Here is a 20374-nt window from a genome sequence, read left to right as displayed (position 1 = left end):
GGAGGATGAAACTGTAGACAATGAATTTATTATTATTATCATTATTGTTGTTATTATTATTATTACAACAATAACAATGGCGCCATCAATAATAGATGGAGTGATTAATCTGTTAAATACACGATCTTTGTCCTCTCCCGTCAGTTCAAATCTCTTCTCGCGCGATTTAATGTCTTGGCGACGCCGCTTGGATACGAGCTGGCGGAAGCGCGCGCACTGTGGCGGTCTGTAGACGACAACATCAACATGGAGACTCCACAGGTGATTCCTCTAACTTTGTGTTGTTGATAAAAAAAAGAGGATATAATACAACACTTCTGCGTTGGTGAGCTTTTACGAAACCCGGTTAAAGTTTACTTAGCGCTGGCGTTTGTTAGCGGCTAGCTAGCTGCTAATAGCAAAACCAGACTGTTAGCTCATTTTAGCGTATGTCTGGCTGTTGTATTTTAATATACGTGTGACTCTAGCTAACATCATGCTTTAATCAGTGTTTCCCAGCATGTTTTAAAGGATGCCCTGCTGCAACACACCTCATTCAAGTCCACTCATCTTCAGGCTCTGTGAAAGTCTGGTAACGAGCTCTTGATTTGAATCAGGTGTGTTGGACCAGTTGTGGGAAACCGTGCTTTAAATGACATGTCAATGAGTTGAGCAGCTGTTACTAGGGCTCAACAATTTCATATAAATATGTAATTGGGATTATTTTGACTGAAATTGCGATGTGATTCATGATATGAGAGGGAATAGTTTATTTTACATAATTATTCTAACTCTCATTTAAATAATACATTTAGATTTTCAGTCTGTAGAATATGATGTGTATTAATCAGGACAATATTTAATCTAAAATAGTCATTTGATGCACATTTTGTTGTCATATTGCTATTTTGATTTTAAAAAAAAAATCATTTTTTTTAGGAAGCAGATTTTGTGACTCACAGAAGAAGAGAACATTGATCCTTGTATGAAATCTTTTAAGTGAATTTATCCCACAACAGAACTAGGAGTGAAAAAACCCAGTTAATATAGGTTAATTGTTCAGCCCTAACTGTAACCTTGTATTTAAACTGGGACTTAAGGGTCTGGGCCTGTTATGTAAAAATATTGAATTTGTGTATTTCACTAAGTAAAGATAAACAATAGATGCATCACTCACACAAACTGTTTGGGACCGCTGCAGACGGGCACAGGGAAAAACGTATACGTGTCCAGCACTCCCGATATATCGCTATCTTGGATATCGTCAAAAAGTTCAATATCGTGCATCCCTACTTACTAAGGGGCGGTGTGCGCGTGTGTGTGTGTGTGTGTGTGCGGGGCTGATTTTGGTGGTGTTTGGTGAGAAATGCAAGACGTGTATCACCAGCTGTTTGTTCACACATTTCATCTTCATCTAATAATTGATTCATGTACTTGATCAGATTGCATTTTTGATTATTATGCTTTTAATTGTGCAGCTCTGTTTTGAAACATTCCAGTTTTTCATGAAGTTGTTACTAATTATTTCACAGAGAGTGGAGGCCTCTCCTCACATGCCAGAAGATGAAGACAACGACGTGAGTCAGTCTGAACATTCATCCATGAGTCATCTGGATCCTTCTAGTCAACATGGTACCAGTCAGGAGCAGAGTCATCCCAGACTAACCACTGATGATTTGGAGCATCAACGGCTTCACTCTCTGGACTTGGGTATGTATGTTGAATTGCACTTTCTTGTGCTTTTCAGAATAGTTTATATTGATTGGTTGATGTGTTATTGGAAACCTGTTTTGGCTTAATTCATAAAATACTGTTAACATTCATGTACATGTCATTCTTTTATGTTTGTACATGTAGGAAATCACATTTCATTTCTATTTTTAACAATTAATTTAATTAGATCTCATTACAACTGGAAGTCTGTGACAGTTAGGGGTTGAATAAGGTTTGGTTGGTTTTGACTACATGATTTTCATGGTCTGTGGATAACATTCATCTGTTCTATTAGAATTTCAGGACAGTAACTTGTCTCCAGCCCTTTTCCTGATGCCTGTAAACTCAGGAGTGGAACCCAACCTCACTGAATATTCTTTATTCCAACAAAGTGACAATGAATTTGCACCTTTAAGGTAAAAAAAAAAACCCTCATAAATGTTAATAATTTCTCCCATGGACAATTTCAACAATCCATATTTCAACAACCAATTTTTTTTGGATTAAATTATTGGTGTTTTTTTTTTTTCAGGGCATATCCTGACGTCTCCATGGCATCAGAGAGGTTTCATTCTTCACTCCAGGGTCGCACCTCTCAGGCCTCAGAGAGTGGCTCGCTGTTTCAACACCCTTTGGCTCAGACAACTATTCTCTCTGAGGAAGCAACAAGCAGCTGCTGCTCTCTGTCACTATACAGTTTACCACCAGTGGACAAAGCCAGACAAGAAGAAATTGATCACTCCCTACTGACTGCCATCACTGACAGACAGGAAGCACTAAAGAAGGACTCAGAGACACAATCTGACCGACTAGCAGAAGAGGCACTGGATGATGACACATACTTTCTGAGTAAGGATATTCCTGCCCAGCATCTTCTGGAGCTCCTTGAGAAAGATGTCGGCGTGCCTAACACCAGCAGTAGTGCAGTTTCCTCTGCTTCTGAGGTGTCTGTGAAGAAAACTGTGTCAAAAAGCACCAATGTTTGTAAATCAGACATTCACCAAAGCCAATTTAGAAGAGAACGTCCTCCAGGTGAAGCCTCTCTGCCGGAACAGCAGGCACAGCAAGCTGACCAGTCACGGGAACTATCATCTGAGGTCTCCAACATCACCATGGGCTCCCGCAGCACCCGGCCTGATACCAGCAGTGAAATGTTACACAGGGAGCTGCTGTCTGAGGTCACGAGGCACAGCAACCTTGAAGCTGAATCAAGAAACCAACCACTTCTTGGTCCATGTGTCACTCCGTATCCCACAAAAGCATCTGAAGAAAAAAACAGTGCAACAGTGCAGCCGTCGACGGGGCCGTTTTCAGCCGGTGTTGAACGGCTTCACAGAGAGCAAGACATCTGGTCCTCAGGGAACCAAACGGGCATTGATGGGTCCTACCTGGGTTTCCTGCCACAGTCTCAGTCAACTCCAGGGGTTTTTAAGGCCCCACCTAAATCCAGTGTCAAGGCTACATTAGGCCGACTTTCTGCCATAGAATCTGATAAAGAGGACTCTAATCCATCAAGTTCCAGGATCTCTCCACAACCAGCTATTTCTGAACGTGATGTCCATCACCCAGGCACAGCAAGTCAGTGCCGTGAAGAAAACACCTCTGCAAAAGTCCAATCGCTTCCAAGTCTCAACTACATGCAGAAAGTAGACGCTTGGCGGGCCAATCACAGTTCCTGCAAAACTTCACTGTTTGATAGTTTAGCACTGCAAGGTTTTTCTGGGGTATCTCCGAAAAAGAAAGCGTATGACGCAGTTTCTGACTCCCTGAATCGCATACTGAGTGAGCATCTACAGAGTGCTGCTACGCAGAATGTCACACAGAGCCCCTCTGATGCTCCATCTACCTCCGTTTCTCCAAGAAGAGGGGAGGCAGTAGGTAGAGCTCCCAGTGACAAAGATAACCTCGGGTCTGCAGCAAGACCATCCAACTCACCCTTTGGTATGTCGCAGTCCCACTCCTCTCTCAACACGGTCGTCATGTCGAGCCAGAAAGACAAGGAAACTGGTCAAGCTCAACTGTCACCTCTTCTGAGCCTCGGTCACTTCAGTGACGTGTCGGACGATAGAAATTTGACACTTTCAAGTTCACAAGAAAGTTACAACAGTGGGTTGAAGTTGGGAACTTCCATTGGAGCTTCATCTATCATCAGCCTTGAGGTTGATAACTACGCTCCGTTCTGGACTTCAAGACCACCGTCAACACCACCTCAGCTCAACATTGACGAGCGCATTCCGGTAATTGAAAAATTGAAAATCCGGCATGAACGAGTGTAAAAAATAACCTAAAGAATATGTTAAGAACATCTTAATTCAGCTAACTCCTGAATCTGAACAACACCATGAATACATTTATCTGATTCTCTTTTTTTCACAGTTATATCTCCACAACTTGGGTATTGACCAGTCTCCATCAACAATCTTGACTCCATTTGCACCCAGAGGGCCAATCAGAGAACCTGAATTCTCTCCCACTGACATCTGTACGATTAAAGGATCTATTGGAACGCCGACCAAGAGCACACAACCCTCTGAAGGTGCGTGAATCCAAAATCCTTGAACATTACATCTGTACTGACAAAAGTTATAAAGGTTTTTACTTTATCTACAGTTACATGGTTATCTATGTTATATCTAATGTCTTTTGTTAAATGTCTATGTCATGGATTATTCTCAGATGTTCATAATCCATAATGAAGCTATGTAATTCATTTAAAATAAACTTGTGTTTTCAGCTGAGAGTCCTCATAAGGGAGAGTTTTCCAGGTGCAGTGTTCTGTCGGTGGACTCGAGTATATCCATACCTTTAAGTCTGGACAGTCTTGCTCCAGCTTTATCGATGCCGGATCAGACCCGACGAACTTCTCCTTCAACAGACACACAAGCTTTCCAGAGTGAATGCAGACAAGAAGCCAACTTCCATCCTGATGAAGACTGTCGCGCCTCCATTTTGCAGCCCACTCGGCAGCAGCAGCACAGCAGTTTAATCAGCAGCCAGAGTGCTGTCCAGGTGGGCAAAAGGTCTGACCTGTCATTATTTACTAAGCCGAGGTGCACACAAAAAGACTTTGAGTTACCCTTGCGGTCAAACTGCAGCCTGGACAAAAGTAGAGAGGATTCTTTTGTCGGCTCCAAGGCCTTGTCTAACCTCCAAAAAGAACTCTCTCAGGCAGACAACGTGGTGTCTGCTCGCTCCTCTGCAGCCTCCTCAGCTTCGGCAGCGAAGCGCCATCTGCTGTCGGATGGTGACATTTTTCTCTCATCCATGAAGAAAACCAGTAAACCCCAGGATTCCTCTTTCTCCTCCTCTGCAGCTGAAGATCGCAAAACTCGATCTTCCTCACTGTGGACCAGGTCCTCGTCCGATTCCATGCTGACCTCAGATAATCTGAGGCAAAGCTCTATGGGTCAGGAGAGTGTGGCCTCGTCATGGCAACCAGATTATCCATCCACATCAGCTGTGGTTACTGCACCCTCTGCAGGGTCCGTCCTCTCCAAATCAGCGCGTCGAGCAGAACCTGAGGGCTGCAGCGCTGCACCTCCTGACAGTACTGTGCCAACACAGCCTGCACAACAGCTCACCTCTGCACCTGCAGAGCCAGAGAACGCCTCAGTGGAGGAACAACAGGCTGCACTTGGAGATGCTTCACAGAGTAACTCCTCATCCGCTGCCCCTGAGGACACGGATCAGGGAGTGTTGAGTGACGGGAGCAGTGAGAGCTCACTGGCAGCCCGAGTGGCCGAGTTACTCCAGAGGGAACCTCCAGCCACCATGATGTCCAGCACAGCCAGCAGCACCGACCAGGAGGAGAGCAGAGCCAGAGGTATGATGGTTCAGAGGCGGCAGGGGCTGATAGCAACACCTCAAAATACAAAACCCTCATGACCAGTCTAGGAAAATAAGCAGGAAATTATTCGATTTTAACTTTTGCAAGGACCGAGTCCAAAACAGTCAGAATGACATTGGCATCCATAGAATCTACAACTCCTGATCCTGTAGCTGTCGTAGTGTTAGAGGTTAAAGGTCATTATATTAGTCGTTTTATAAAATCTACTTATTGGTCTGTCATGCAACACAACTTGGTAAATAATAATTGAATTCATGCTGATTCTCCATTATATTCAACTGTTCACTTTTATTTGATTTGATCAGCGGAAACCTGCAGGAAAAACAGAGATTTAGAGATTCTGTGTTAAATACAATGTTCCTCACAGAAGGAGAAGACTTTCAGAAAATGACTGTTAGTCCATTGTGATGTTGCAGAGTGGATCAAGCAGAAGCTCTCAGGACGGCAGTGTGAGCCTCTGGAGTTGGACGAAGAAGATAAAAAACGGATTGAAGAGATCACGAGAGAGCTGCTGCTGAAATATCCTATGAAGGTAAATAAAAACATCTGTAGCTTATGAAACAGTGACTACAAGCTTAGTTCAGTTTAGAAAACAAAAGGTTTCTTTATTAAAATCATGTAATTGTGTTTGTTTTTTGATGTTTCTTGTCTGGACAGTCCAGGTCTCACAGTGAAGGTAACTGCTGTGTGTCAGTGACGCTTAAGTTCAAATCTGGCTTCCTTCATTCACGCATGTCGGACAAACTCTTCCCTGTTCTGATTCAGGAGTGGTTGCAGTGCTGATGCTTTTTTTCATGCAAATCCTCTTGAGCGGTGTTTTAAAGCTGCAGTGTGTAACTTTGTCATTTCTATGCTGCGTCCTTTTTCAGACGAGAAGCATTCATCTGAAACTTTGAGGAAATATCCTCTGAGTCTGTCTCACAGTGTTTGTTCCACTTTATTCACGGTGACGGCATCGTTACATCCAACAGGAAGCTGCTATGAATATTCAAACATTTCAACGATCATCAGTTCAGCTGACAACATGTACATAATTCATCCCTCATAGTTTATTTGGAGTTGGTGTGTGTGTGTGTGTGCGTGTGCGTGTGTGTGTGTGTGTGCAGGTCAATCACTTATCATTTTCTTCTTATCACTTATTTTGACTGATTATACATCTATTTATTATTGTTCACACTGTGATTAAAAAAAAAAAGCAATATATTAGACTCTGTTTCACTTAAAAAACTGTAAATGACGATGTCAAACGAGGTGACCGACAATCATTTCTGTGTGAAACCTGCTTTTTGTCTGAGCAGGTTTCCATGCAGAGAGACAAAAGTGTGTGTAGCTGACAGACACTGTGTGTGTAGCTGACAGACACTGTGTGTGTAGCTGACAGACACTGTGTGTGTAGCTGACAGACACTATAGCTTTAACTAACAAGCTAAACTGTATCTCTGTGTCTCTAACTATGTTTGTGTGTGTTTGTTCTGCCAGAGTCAGCTGAGCACAGATACTGACAGCAGTGCAGTATCCAGTGTCAGAGTCCCAAATGAAAAGGCTCCACCTACCAGTGCAGAGACATTCACTGACCCCGCTGATTTAAACAGGCAGCTGGCTCCGCCTCTTTCGGGCATCAGAACACACCTCGTTGACTCTCACGTCCCTCATTCCTCAGAAACTCTAGAAGCTCAGGTACAGAAGATAGCTGCTAGAGAAGGAGTAACCCTCACATCCATCTCCATCTCCGACTGCCGGCGTTCAACCTCCCCCTCTCCCTCTCCGTCACCTGTACCTGCAATCAGCCCGAGCCCAGAGCTCTCCACAGAGGCAGCTGAACACCCGCAAACTAACAAAGCTCCCACCACAGATCCAACATCAGTGTTTGATCCACCCAGCAACGTAACATCTCACTTAATGTCAGGAAATCAGAAGAGGAGAGAAGCTGTGTGTGGCCATGATGCTTCTCAGGGTTTAAGGAGAAAAGATCTGAATGTCAAAGATTATCTGAGAGTCCACAACACCTCAGATTCAGGACAAACCTGTGAATCCCTCACCAGGTCAGGTCACGTCTCACACGTCCATGTCACTCTGTCTCCCAAAGCCACTGATCGTAGCTCGGCCACTCAAGCTGAGGTTCTTTCTGGGCTGACGCGTCGAGAATTCATTTCCCTCCGACGCTCTCCTTCTGCTGCCAGCAGTCCAGATGAAGGTGCTGGTTTGTCCAGTCCTGCAGAGTGGCGCGAGGTCAGAGAACCACAGAAACAGAGGACGATTGAAAGAGTTGACACATCCACCCTTTTTAAAACGGCGGCACCGCAGGAAAGAATGACCTCCACGTCCAAACAAACGTTTACACCACATCTCACACCCGATGTTTCCAAAAGACCTGTAACCAGTGAATTACCAGGTAGACTTTATATGGAAAGAACCAGCTTTACAGATCAAATATACAGCATTTCTCCATTAAAAGAACCCTAAAACGAGACAACTGTATGTGGTGCTACATGCTCAGCTAACATTGGTGTGTGTGTGTGATTGTCCCTCTCACAGTTCTGTTACCGTACAAACCTCACGGCAGCGAGGACTTCTTCTACGTCCCTCAGTTAGAAGCCGACGTCTCCTCTTCAAACACCTCTGACACCACAATGGAGAGCTCACACACAGGTGCGGCACACTTTTCACTTTTATTCTGTACATTATTAGAAATAATACACGGCCAATATAAGCTCTGTAATTATTATCTCCTTCTGACGACTCGCTTTTATCAACATGGAAATGATGACTGCACAAAGTGAGGATCATCCTTGCATCAGAGTGTGTTATATTCAATAATATTTTATATTTGACTGAAATCGTTCAGTCCTAGTTTATTCTGATTAAACACATCTGTGCTTTATAATGTTCAAAAAGATGAGGTGAATATTGTGCTGTCACAGACACTGTGCTCTCTGTGTTAGCAGGGATTGGAACCTGCTCTGATGTCAATGCTTTATTTGTTGTGTGTCATCATTGTGTCTCTGTGGATTCAGCTGCAGCCTCAGGATTAAAAACTGCCTTAAACTCTGCAAATTAGAAAATCAGGAATTTATGAGTCCACAGAGTTGATTTGTCAGTTGAAGCTGTGATGAGTAAAGAGGCTCCGCTCTCATTTCCCCTGAGCCCCAGTGAGTCGCAGCTGCTCTATTGTAACGTACACCAGGCACAGCATTAATTATTCATGTTCAGGGCCTTCCACAGACAAAGGCAGAGCTCGGGCCCAGCAGAGAGGGAGACGGGGGAGAGAGAGCGCGAGAGATATGCAGGCAACAGCTTCTGTTCATTTGTGATCAGTCCTTCATCTCAGATATGAAGAGAGTTTTTTGAACATTAAATGTGAACAGGCTCAGACGACGCTGTGCCCCCCCGCTTCAGCAGCGACGTCCTCGGGCACCAGGACCCGGGGTTAGACCGAGGCGTCACCATCAGACACACGGAGGGCATCTACAGCAAGAGGTCAAAAACAGCCACCTTTAAAATGCAAGAGTCTGGACACAGAGGTACACACACACACACACACACAGAGTCAAGCAGAGAGACCTTAGAACAAAAAACAATCATAACACAATGAAGAACAAGAGAAAACACATTTTAAATCTCCAGTGGAGGTTTCCCAGATGTGGGATCAGTAAAGTCCAGACTAGTCTTCACTTCTCTCCATTCATGTTCTTTTATTACAAACCTATTATAATATTAGTGTGTTTTGAAGCTGGAACAAAAAAGTGTTTGTCTGTGTAATATAGTTTAAACCACTCTGTTGTGTGACAGCAGATAAAAGCTCACAAACAAGTGTGAACCAGACTCCAAAGCGGGTGTCTGTGAGAGACCAGGGAACCAGCCCAGTGCACTTCTTCCATCACGATGATCCTCAAACAACTGTCTTTATCAAGACGAGACGTCACGTCAACCAAAGCTCAGCTGACCTGCAGGAAAGAGACCATGATGATCCTCATCCTCAACACAGCAGCAGCAGCAATCTGGAGCAGCTGTGGCAAAGGTTCTGTGAGCAGAGGAACATGGACGACTCTCGCCCAACCAGTGACAGAGAGGCGTCGCTGCTGGAGCGACTGGAGCTTCTGTCTCGTTTCATTCATAGCAAGAGGGCGGCTAACGTGTCAGGGGCACAGGAGGAGCGTCGTGATGCTAACAACACAAAACCCAAGCAAGGAAAAAGTCAGGACAGCAGCAGTTTTCACACTGAGGTCAGAGGAATGCAGAGGAAAGTGGGAGGAAGTGGGAAGTTTGACCCCCGTCAGGCCTGGACACAGACGCTGCAGCCACAGCCTGCAGAAGAAGACAGTCGCGCCTCCTCCACCTCCGCTCTGTCTCACAGCTCCTCCCAGAGTCTGGGCTTCACTCCAGCTGACAGAGACGAGTCAGAGACCACGTCCACCATTGACACGGACCGGCTGGTCCGAGTGTTCGGCACTCGCAGAGTCCAGAACCAGAGAAGCAGCTCCAGCCTCAGTAAACTCTACAAGACCATCAACAAGCAGAAAGAAGGGAGGGAGCAGAGGAGAGGGAGACGCCCTCCATCAGAGACAGAGCAGTCCTCGGTATGTTTCATGTGCTGCTTAATAGTTCATTTAAAAACTGCCCTTTAAAGTAAACTTATTAGTCTTATTATTTTAAAAGAAAAAATATAGTTGTCTAACTAAAAACATGTCATTGATGATGAGCTTTTTGTTTTTCTTTAGATTCTCCCTGATTCTACGTCGTCCACCTTCACCGTCTCATCAGAGCGAGGACTCTCAGGAACTCTGACGGTGAAACTGCTCAGCAAAGGCATTCAGACCGGTCAGTCAACCATCACTAACTAACTAACTAACTGTACTTTTTATCAGTGCTGATCTGATACTGATTCAAAAATCCTATAGAACACATGTGTGAGGCCTGTTGTGAGCTGGTTATTATTATTATTATTATTATTATTGTTATTTTTATTATCATTATTATTGTTATTTTTAATTGTATTATGATGATGATGATGATTATTAATAATGATAATAATAATTATGTTTGAATAAAGGAGTGTTTGTTTAGATTGAACTGAACGTAATGAGGGAAACAGATTGATCAAAAGTGTTCACACACACGTAACAACATTTTCTTTTCTTTTTTTTAGCCAGTGACCTGGAGATTGTTAGTAACGGGACTCTGCGCCACACCAGAGACGTCGGCACCACTTTTCCCTCGCCCCATGAATCCAGAGCACCGAGACATGTTTTCACGTCATCATCCAGAGCAGAGAGAGGAAGAGGAGGGAGAGGAGGAAACAAGACTCCTTCGAAATGTCAGTCGTCACATAAACAGAGAAAGAACAAGCGCAGTCCGTCAAAGTTTTACCCTGCAGGTTTGTTTTTATCTGTCGAGTTTTAGCAGAATAAAACCAGGCTGAAATTTACTGACGTGAATGTGACTCTGTTTCCTCCAGGAGTTTCATGGTTTGTCTCTGCCGACGACCTGAGGTCAGAGGCCAGGAAGGAGAACCAGGAGGAGGAGGAGGAGGAGGCGGTGGCAGAGTGGAGGCCAGGGCCAAGCACTGCCATGTTTGTACCGTACAGCAGAACACGACCGTGGAGAGAACCCCTCAGACTGAGACAAGTCCATGAAGACAGAAACCTGCAGCATCACCTCATACACCACCATGAACCTCATCAACACTCCAGAACCAAGACCACATCCTCTGGTCTCACACAAGTCTCTTTACAGGTTATTTTTGGCTTTTTAATCAAACCTCACTTACAGGGCAGGTTATACAGTAGCTGTTTGATGGATGGTTTTCATGGCAGTATATACTAATAACAACAACAACAACAACAACAATAATAATAACAATAATTTCATCAGGTTGTGCTGGAAAAAAAGAATATAAGACATTCTATTGTTATGCACTTGACCTTTAACCCTTAGAACGCAAAGCTGAGACTTAAATATCGTCACCATTCTTACGATATTTAAGTTTTTTGTCGTCCTTGGAGATTTGAATGATGGTTAGTAAATGTTCTTCACTGTTACTTAACTGTGACAATCCTGCAGGAGGCGCTGGCGATGCGGCGTCCAGACTTCATCTCTCGGTCCATGCAGCGTCTGAAGCGTCTGACTCTGCAGGTGGAGAAGAGGAAGCTGCACAACGTCTTCACCGGGGAGAGAGACGAGGCTGGAGGAGCAGTGAGGCTGAAGCCTGCAGGTACGAGAGGACGAAACAGTGTTTCACTGCAATCTGTCTTTAGGTTCTGCAAGTGCACTCACTCACTCACTCACTCACTCACTGCTTTGTTAACTTTGTTCAGGTGCTGCTCTGCTCAGGAGAGCTGTTCCCAGGAAGGAGATGATCCAGAGATCCAAACTGTGAGTCCTTTCTTTGAAAGTGTATATATTTAAATACATGTTTATAGAAAGCCCTTGAAGACACACAGTTCTAATGTTTAACCAGTGTTTCTCTGAACCTTTTCAATGATTTAAAGCAGATGAATCACAGTAGTGTTTTAATTTGTGAAAGTGATTCGTACATGTTTCACCTCCAGGATCTATGAGAGTCTGCCCGAGGTTCAGAGGAGGAAAGAGGAGGAACGAAGGAAAGCAGAGTACAAATCTTACCGTCTAAACGCACAACTCTACAACAAGGTACAAACACACATTAACCTGAGAGAGACTGTGACAGTCGCTGATGGAAAGTAATGAACACACATTTGTTTATTTTAATTTTTCAGAGAATCACCAACCACGTCCTGGGCAGGCGAACAGCCTGGCAATAATCAAACAAATCATTTTTAAAAACAGATATTTATTTTTAGCAGTCAAATGTTGTAAAGTAGAAGATAAAATAAACCAAGTTACTGAAAAATGCATTTGATTGATTTAAGACAGGAGGCTGACAGTGATGAAGTGGATTTAACCGTCTTTATTGATCAGTTATTGGTTTGTGCACGAGCAGGAAGCCACAACACGTACAACAGTCACATCAATGCACTCGGCCCTTTTATCAGAACACAAATATCAGAAATAAATTCAAACACATTCTTTGGCAAAGATGTGGATTTGCTTTGAAAACAGGTGAAGTCATGTGACCGTCGCTCTCTGTCACATGACAGCTTTAAGGTTTAACGCTCGGACAAAGACTGTCTTTCTACTTCAAGCATGTAACAGTACACAGTAATAAATAGTAAATCATTTAAACCATATTTTACCGTTTATCAGACTAAAGTGCATAAATCTGTGACATAATTTAGCTTTCTTTTTACACAGTAAAGTAAAGATTAACCTGCTTTAATCATAAACTTTGTCGTCAGTGACAAGTTTAGTTTCTTTTCCCTTTAAAACAGCCGGGTTATAAAAATGGAGTTGAACACAGAAATCGCCATCCAGTGGTTCAAGCGTGAACTGCAGCTTCCACACCAGAGCCAGTTCTCAATATATATTCAGCAACAAACACACAGTAGTTTTCAGTGGACACATGCAGCAGACATGTAAATACAGTTCATCATTAATTTAACTTCTAATTACTGTCAAAATTCAGTATCACTCAGTCAAAGGATAAAACCAATAAAGTCACGATCAGTCGTCAATATTTAAGTGGCTGAAAGCACTCGAGGTCAGGTCACAGACCACGCCCCCCACTCCTCCCCCTCACAGGAAAGCAGTCTGGCGTGTTTGATTCCTCTACATCAGTCACGAGCATAGACAAACCAAAAGTAGGGCAACAATAATTAATCAATTACTTAATTAAATCAGCAGCGAGTTGAAGTATTTTTCAGCCATTTCCAAACACATGCTGTTGTTTGCTTACAGTACTCCGCCCCATTGCTCCGCCCCTCTTCCATGTCGTCTGTTATGACACAAATTTATGACTGAACGCTTAATTGGACAAAAGATTGTAATCTGACGTCTGCTCTGAGGATGATGATGATGAAGATGCAGGACAGAAGGACAGCTGAGGCTTTAGTTTCGCAGCAGACTGTGAACTCTGTGCAGCTGAGACTGAGACATGACGAGACGGTGGACCTGCTCCTGACCACGGAGACACGGCACCATGACCCGACCCACCAGAACCGCGTCGCCCTGTTTCTCCTCCTTCACCTGAACGACGGAGAGAAATAAATAACGTCATGTTTATGGAAGCGGATGACACTAAATCAGCCGCCTAACGCTCCTGCTGTACCTTAACAAACAACGTGGAAGGAAACGTGGCAAAGTCTGACGACACTCGAGCTCCAGGTTGTTGGTTGACGACGTGTTCGGCGACTTCGTCCTGACGGGTGAAAAGTTTCAGTTTAAGGTGAGAACTTTGTTTGAAGTGATGAATCATTTTAAACTTTTACCCTCAGTCTGTCCAGCGTGTCCCTCAGAGACTGTAATCTAGCAGTTTGTTCCAGGAGCTGACCACCAGGTGTCACTGCAGCACACAATTATCATTTTACTCAAAACAAAGCCAACATCACAAACTGTTAAAAGTCTTTAAACCTCGTGTCTTCTTGGTACCTGGAGATTTTCCGGTGATGTCCACCACCTTCATGTTGGCGCTCATCTGCAGCAGAGTCTCCAGGAGCTGCTCAGTCTTGCGGTAGAGGGCGCTGGAGAGCACTTCGGGACGTCCTCCATCTCTGGAGGGAAGTTTGGTCACGTGGAGCGGAGGCAGAGCGGCGAGCTGAGCGCGCATCTTCTCAGCCTGTGAGGGGCACGCAAACGCCACAGTGAGAAACGTCAGACAGACAGGTTCAGGACGAGTGTCAGACAGACTGTTACCTTCATCCTGTTGTTGTCGTTCTTCAGGTGTTTGATGCAGAGTCTCTGAGCGTGGATCTGCTGAGTCAGCAGAGGAGAGTCGATCACCTGGACTCCTGAGGATGAACCCGCTCCAGACATCATGGCTCCTGTGGACCAGGTGTCGGACGTTAGTTTATGTGTTTTCTGCATTTTTGAACGATTTCTTTGTTACGTGGAGCAAAGAAACAGCAATTATTCACATTTAAGAAGCTAAGAAAATAATAATCAATTCAAATATCATCAGAATGTCACATGCAGAGCAGCCCGATGGATACCTTTTTGTTCCTCTGCTGAAGATAAAACATTAAGACAAAGAAAAAAAAATCATTAACACCAGAATACAACAATCATAGATTAAAACTCTTCTAGATTTGCACAAAGATGTGAGAGCATGTGACTATAATCACATTATGGTTTCCCCTCCACTCACCTCCTGTGATGATGGAGGCGATTCCTGGTTGGCTGCTTCCTCTCAGTCCGTCCACCGTCATCTTTGATTGGCTGTTGATTCTCTGCTTTAGCTCCGCCTTCTCTGACTCCAGCTGGTCGATGTCGGCCTGCAGAGCGTCCATCGTCTCCTCAAACTCCCTGTTGAGTAAAAAAAACAACAGTGACTTCACGTCAGCCTGAACAAACGTGCAGAGACGTTTGTGCTCGTTCTCACTTTTCTTTCTTCTTCAGCAGAGTCTGCGTCTCGTCCAGTCGAGTCTGAATCTTCTCCACGCGTTCGTCTGCGTCCTTGGACGAACTGTCCAGTTTCTTCTCCAGCAGACTAAGGCGGATGTTGGCCTCGCTCAGCTCCTCCCCCTAAACAACACGCACGCGCACAGGTGTTTACGATCAGCTGTTTGAGTTTGTTTTCATGTCAGTGAGTAAAAGACAAACACACAAATGTCCATTTCATGTTCAAGACGCTGAAAAACGTCCAAGTCAATTTAAAAATGACAAAGACAGATGTGCGTGATTATTATGGAAAGTAAAGAATTCAATGATAATTCAAAAGCTGTTTTAGTTTTATACAAAATAACTGCACTTGTGTTTAAAAAACTTTAAACACAAGTCTGTGAATCCAAATGAACCAAATGTTTCATCAATGGAGCTCTGATACTACAATTCACCATGGCAACAGGTAAACAAAGAGCACAGCCTCCATTTTAATCCAGTTGGGCAGAAATATAAAGTCCGACTGACTCACTTTTTTTGACTCTATTTTACATGAAACCATTTTGCTCAACACTATATTTCCACGTGTAAATATGAACACTGTCAAACATTGAGATCCAAAAAGTCACTTTTAAGCTACAGTGGAGTTAAAGTGTTTCCAGCTGCATCAGAAATACTCACATCATCATGATCAGTGATCTGTGACAGTAACACAATCTGACACAGCCCCCGACATGAGACACGCGCTCCCCTGAAACATGATTTGTGAGATTTTGGGGGCGTCTCTAAAATATTGTTTTTTTGATTGATTTGATTAAGGTGTGTGTGTGTGTGTGTGTGATATGTGCTGAGTTGAGTATGAACCCGTGCCGTGTTAGGAGTCTGTACAGTTCTTCTCACACTGGAAGTAACATGTGATTGGGATTTCATTCATTCTGCAGGTGAACGCTCTGATATCGACTGTATGAATGAGGACATGAGACGAGTGTCAGCTGCTTCAGGCTCATCTCAGGATTGACTAACTCAAGAGTTTTCACTAAACCTGCTTTCTGTTCACCTTGATCTTCAGCGACTTCTTCAGCTCTTTGATGACCGTCTCTCTGTCCTCCAGCTTCAGACCCAGACCCTCAGCGTCTGTGATCTCTGCTCGCAGAGCGGCTGCTCGCACGTCCACTGGTGGAGGATTCTGGGAGACGACAGAGAGAAACGTGAGCGATCAGATGGACTGAGAACGCACACCTGTGTCACCTCAGTCCCTAGATCCTGAAGAGACATAAATAGTTACCTTGCTCTGAGGCCTCTCAGAGTCGTACTCTCCCTCCTGCATGGCGGTGGCCATCTTGTTCATGGTTGCTATGACGATGCTACAGGACTGTCGCAGATACTCGTAGGGGTTAGCGCCCTGAGATCCATAAATCTGAAATGAGTGGACAGTGTAAGTGAGTAATGATATTATTATAATTATTATTGTTATAGTTTAGTTACTGAACATTTGTGTGTTGATATTTGATCGTAATCCTGCTGTTGTAACCCAGTGTGGGATCAATAATCTAATCTGTGATGTACGCACCTGTTCTCCCGCCTTGAACGCCACGTCCTCCAGTTTGACGGCCGTCAGTCCGTCCTGTTCAGCGAGAGGCGACATCATCTGAGCTCCTGCTGCAGCCACTTCCTGCAGCACGGCGACCACCCAGGTCAGGTGTTTCCTGCAGTCTGACAGCGTGTCCGACACCTGCGCATCATCATCATCATCATCATCATCTCAAGTTCAGAAACATTTAAAACGCAATTAACCCTGTAAAGCCCAAACCATGAAAAAAATAGTTTGAAACTGGAGCCTTTAGTGGTCCTTCTGAACAACAACAACAAAAAAAAAAAAGAGTTTTAATTTGTATCATATTTTATACAGCGGGTCACAATTCTCAGAGATTCTTTTTTTTCTTGGACAAACAGATGCAACAAAAACAATGCAGCAATGGAACTGGCAGGGTGGAAGTCTGGAAGACATAACATCTCAGTTATTTTTACTCATTTTGCTGTTCACAACCTTTTTATTTTGAGTGATGGTAGGCTTGAAAACAGTTTCTGTCCTTATTTAGACAAAGATGCGCTCTGCATTTATTACAGTACACATGGGCAAAGTGGCCTACGCAGTGCTTGCATCTCTGTCGGGTTTCCCTCTTCCAGGGAGGGGTTGGCGTTGCTTCTGGAGAGGACAGTGGTCTGCCACACTTTTTGACCTTTCCTGCGCTTGTGAGGGCAGGGCTTTCTGTCTGGGCTGCAGTTTCTCCAGGTCTCTTCTGTAGCGGATCCATGCATTGATTAATGCCACTGTAACGGTGTGCCACCAAATATAGATGTACCATCTTCGGGATCTGAAGTTGAACTTGTACAGTGCAGATATCATATCAAGAAGGTCAACAGCTCCCATGAACCTGTTGTATGTGTCAACAATGGCTGGTCTGGGAACCATGATGTAGGTTTTGGCTTTCCGATCCCAACGTTTCCCATTGCCCAGTGGTTCAACACCAACAAAAGAGAGCAGGTTCACAGCTTTGTTGTCATAACATCTCACAATGATGTTTTCTTCCTGATTTACTCTGAAATCCAGAGACCCCCTTCCCTTTGTCTTCAGTTCTTTCTCATCCATCAGTTTGCAGTTTTTCGGACTGTCCCTATGTAGTAGATTCCTCTTTGTTTCAGATGCTCCACCAATGGAACTGATGTAAAGAAGTTGTCAGCAAAACTTTGTGATTTTTTATCTCCTGTTGCACCAACATCAGATTTCTCTTGGTCTGGATTTTCTCTCCCTTGGCACACGTCACAATCATAGAGATAGCCACTTTGGCCGGCACGTCCCCACATCTTGAACCCCCACTTGTGAGGTTTTCCTGGCATGTAGCATCGTAGATGTGATTTTCCTTTGAAAGGCACCATGATTTCATCAACAGCGTGACATTCTTCAGGAGGTATGCAAAGAAATTGTCGGCGTAGTTTCTCCAACCATAGCCTGAGTTTCCACACTTTATCCTTTTTTGCATCCTCAGACACGTTGAGGTTGTCCTGAAAGTGAACCAACGTCAACAAATTCAGGAATCGACCCCGTGACATCACATCACACACTGGGGGGTACCTTGTCTCCATCTCCCAGTAAGCTCGTATGTTGGGCATCTGTACTAACCCCATGTGCATGTACATACCCAGAATTTGCTCAATTTTTTGGGCATTTGTGTTCACTGACTTTCCATTTTTCTGCACACTGTACAAGTTTGTTTCTTCTGCAAGATACTGTAGCATTTCCTCAGTCACAATATCTTTGAAATACATATATGGTGTCCAGTCAAGCCTCTCTTCAGAGTCTTCCTCAACACATTCCACAAACTCAACAGATGGAGGTTCAAACTGTTCTTTTTCACTTTGCCCCTTGCCAACTGCTTTGGTGTTGTGTCCTCTTCTGGGACCTCTGGGCCTTCCTCTTCCTCATCATCACTACTATCTGGGTTTCCCCCAATCCTTGCAGTTGGGGTCCATTCCTCATCCTCCTCATCCTCCTCATCATCATCTTCCCCGAGCTGCTCAAAGTCACTTGAATTCCCATCCATAATAATCTTCAACACTGTATTTTTTTGCCATCTAAAACACACATGCATACCAAAAACAGATCATTGTGTGTTTCTTGAATTGGTCAGTTTTTAGTGAAAATCAGTAAGCAAAACAAAGTTGCTATCAATCATACCATTGCAACACCCAACTAGTCATCATGATACAGCAAGTTGCATATCTAATTTATTGCTCCGAACGGACCAAATGATGTAATTTAAACATTTAATTAGTTTACTTGAAAAATAAAAAGACTGTATGTTGCTTGATGATATTTATAATGCATGAAATACAATAAAATGACAATTGACTGATTTAGAGTTACATGAACTTATACACGCGCTGTATCAAATTTGATGCGTCATTTTTAACACGGTTTTATTAAACCATAGATTATGAAATATTAAGTAATTTCACGTTGCATCAACCCAGTAACTGTTCCAATTGATGTTTCACAAAAAAAAAGAAAAATTCTTACCTTAACCTTTTCAAAATTGGCAAAGTTCTTCTGCAAATACCACATGAGACCACTTCTTGGTTAATGGCAGTCTTGTAGCATGGCTGGAAAGCCCTCTAGTGAGCAGATTACTGCCCTCTGGTGGATTATCCGTGTACTGCATGTATATAATCGTATACATCGGGTTTTTCAGGGAAAAAAATGTCACACTGCTCATGTGGAGGGCTCAAAAACTCATGTATCACATATGATACGTTTAGCGTTATAGGGCTAATATTACAAATTTTATTTTCTTCTTGCGAAATTAAATCACTGACTGTGCAAAAATATACATTTTATTCTTTTTAACTGTTGAAATTTCCAGTTTCTAACAATAAAACACAAAGTATTTTTATATACTTCACTATAATTTTTGTTTGGAGGAAAACCACAGATTACAAACATTGTCTTTTGTGTAGTGTGGGGTTAACCCTGTCTCACATACACACGTGTAGTGTGGGGTTAACCCTGTCTCTCACACACACACACACGTGTAGTGCGAGGTTAACCCTGTCTCACACACGCACGCGTGCGCGTAGTGCGGGGTTAACCCCAACACTGCAACTAACAGAGTTGTAGTGATGATTCAAACAACCCAGCAGGTAAGTTAAGGTTAGTTGGTTAGTGGGTTACCTGTTGGCCAAAGTTGAGTGCCGCTGGGATGCCGGGTGCGTCGGTCCCTGGCATCCTCCTGCGGATCTTCTTACAGAACTGTCTGATGTCGCTGCAGGACGTCTCCAGGTCTTTGAGCAGCACGGCGAGGTCGGCCTTCTCCTGACCAGCGTGCAGGAACAAGCGCAGACGCCCGACCTCCACGGCCATGCAGTCCAAGGCACTCTGGGTAAACTGAGAACGTACAAGAGACGTTCACTGTGTCCATTTGTGACAAAGAAGCTACATCAACTTGAGTTTAAAAAGAAGCAGAATTTACATCCTTTGTGATTGTAAGTGTTTCTACTGTTCACACTGACTATTGATACTCACTCTGATGTGATCAGCCAACTGCATAGTGCAGTCCTCGTTCTGCTCCGTCAGGTGAATACTGTACAGGTGCTGGAAAAATGACAAAAACCATCCATGAAATTTTCGTTCTTTCTATAATGTCAAACTTTTTACTATCGACTTTTTGACAGATTTTGGACGACATACTATGTTATGACTTTTTTGTCTCATTTTGGAAGACATACGATACTATGACTTTTTTGACTGATGTTGGACAACATACTATTCTATGACTTTTTTGTCTCGTTTTGGACAACATACAATACTATGACTTTTTTGACTGATTT

The 20374-nt window shown here is 43.6% G+C and overlaps 2 protein-coding genes across 3 annotated transcripts; one reads left to right on the top strand and one right to left on the bottom strand.

The window, feature by feature from the left end:
* Nucleotides 1–187: 187 nt before the first annotated feature.
* On the top strand, nucleotides 188–12407 carry alms1 (ALMS1 centrosome and basal body associated protein). Of its 2 annotated transcripts, none has more exons than XM_044047645.1 (18): nucleotides 188–261; nucleotides 1512–1689; nucleotides 1988–2108; nucleotides 2225–3929; nucleotides 4069–4228; nucleotides 4427–5515; nucleotides 5956–6071; nucleotides 7019–7931; nucleotides 8075–8188; nucleotides 8905–9060; nucleotides 9332–10116; nucleotides 10258–10357; nucleotides 10686–10913; nucleotides 10995–11272; nucleotides 11600–11750; nucleotides 11854–11911; nucleotides 12088–12187; nucleotides 12274–12407. In XM_044047645.1, the coding sequence occupies exons 1-18, from the start codon at nucleotides 247–249 to the stop codon at nucleotides 12316–12318; spliced, it is 6312 nt and encodes a 2103-aa protein (XP_043903580.1). In that variant the 5' UTR covers nucleotides 188–246; the 3' UTR covers nucleotides 12319–12407. The 2 variants fall into 2 exon arrangements, with proteins under 2 accessions (XP_043903580.1, XP_043903579.1); XM_044047644.1 differs by having other exon boundaries at nucleotides 9329–10116.
* Nucleotides 12408–12449: 42 nt separating this feature from the next.
* LOC122783086 (dynactin subunit 1-like) lies at nucleotides 12450–20180 on the bottom strand (the record flags this gene model as incomplete). Its single annotated transcript, XM_044047735.1, has 13 exons — nucleotides 12450–13639; nucleotides 13722–13811; nucleotides 13882–13955; nucleotides 14042–14228; nucleotides 14306–14433; nucleotides 14602–14616; nucleotides 14757–14914; nucleotides 14991–15133; nucleotides 16047–16175; nucleotides 16275–16406; nucleotides 16560–16721; nucleotides 19719–19931; nucleotides 20070–20180. Coding segments are annotated over 13 exons (1680 nt in total), but the record flags the coding sequence as incomplete, so codon positions are not given.
* Between the last annotated feature and the right edge of the window lie 194 nt (nucleotides 20181–20374).

The sequence above is a fragment of the Solea senegalensis genome, linkage group LG16, assembly GCF_019176455.1.
Source record: "Solea senegalensis isolate Sse05_10M linkage group LG16, IFAPA_SoseM_1, whole genome shotgun sequence".
NCBI lineage: Eukaryota > Metazoa > Chordata > Actinopteri > Pleuronectiformes > Soleidae > Solea > Solea senegalensis.
Note: the sequence above shows the minus strand (reverse complement) of the source record. Positions and strands in the feature narration are given on the sequence as shown.

What these genes read in the sequence shown, in the direction of transcription:
- alms1 (XM_044047644.1), top strand. An exon ending in CAGCAAAGGCATTCAGACCG is followed by an intron (nt 10,358 to 10,685) that starts GTCAGTCAACCA and finishes TCTTTTTTTTAG; the next exon opens with CCAGTGACCTGGAGATTGTT. An exon ending in ACGCACAACTCTACAACAAG is followed by an intron (nt 12,188 to 12,273) that starts GTACAAACACAC and finishes TTAATTTTTCAG; the next exon opens with AGAATCACCAACCACGTCCT.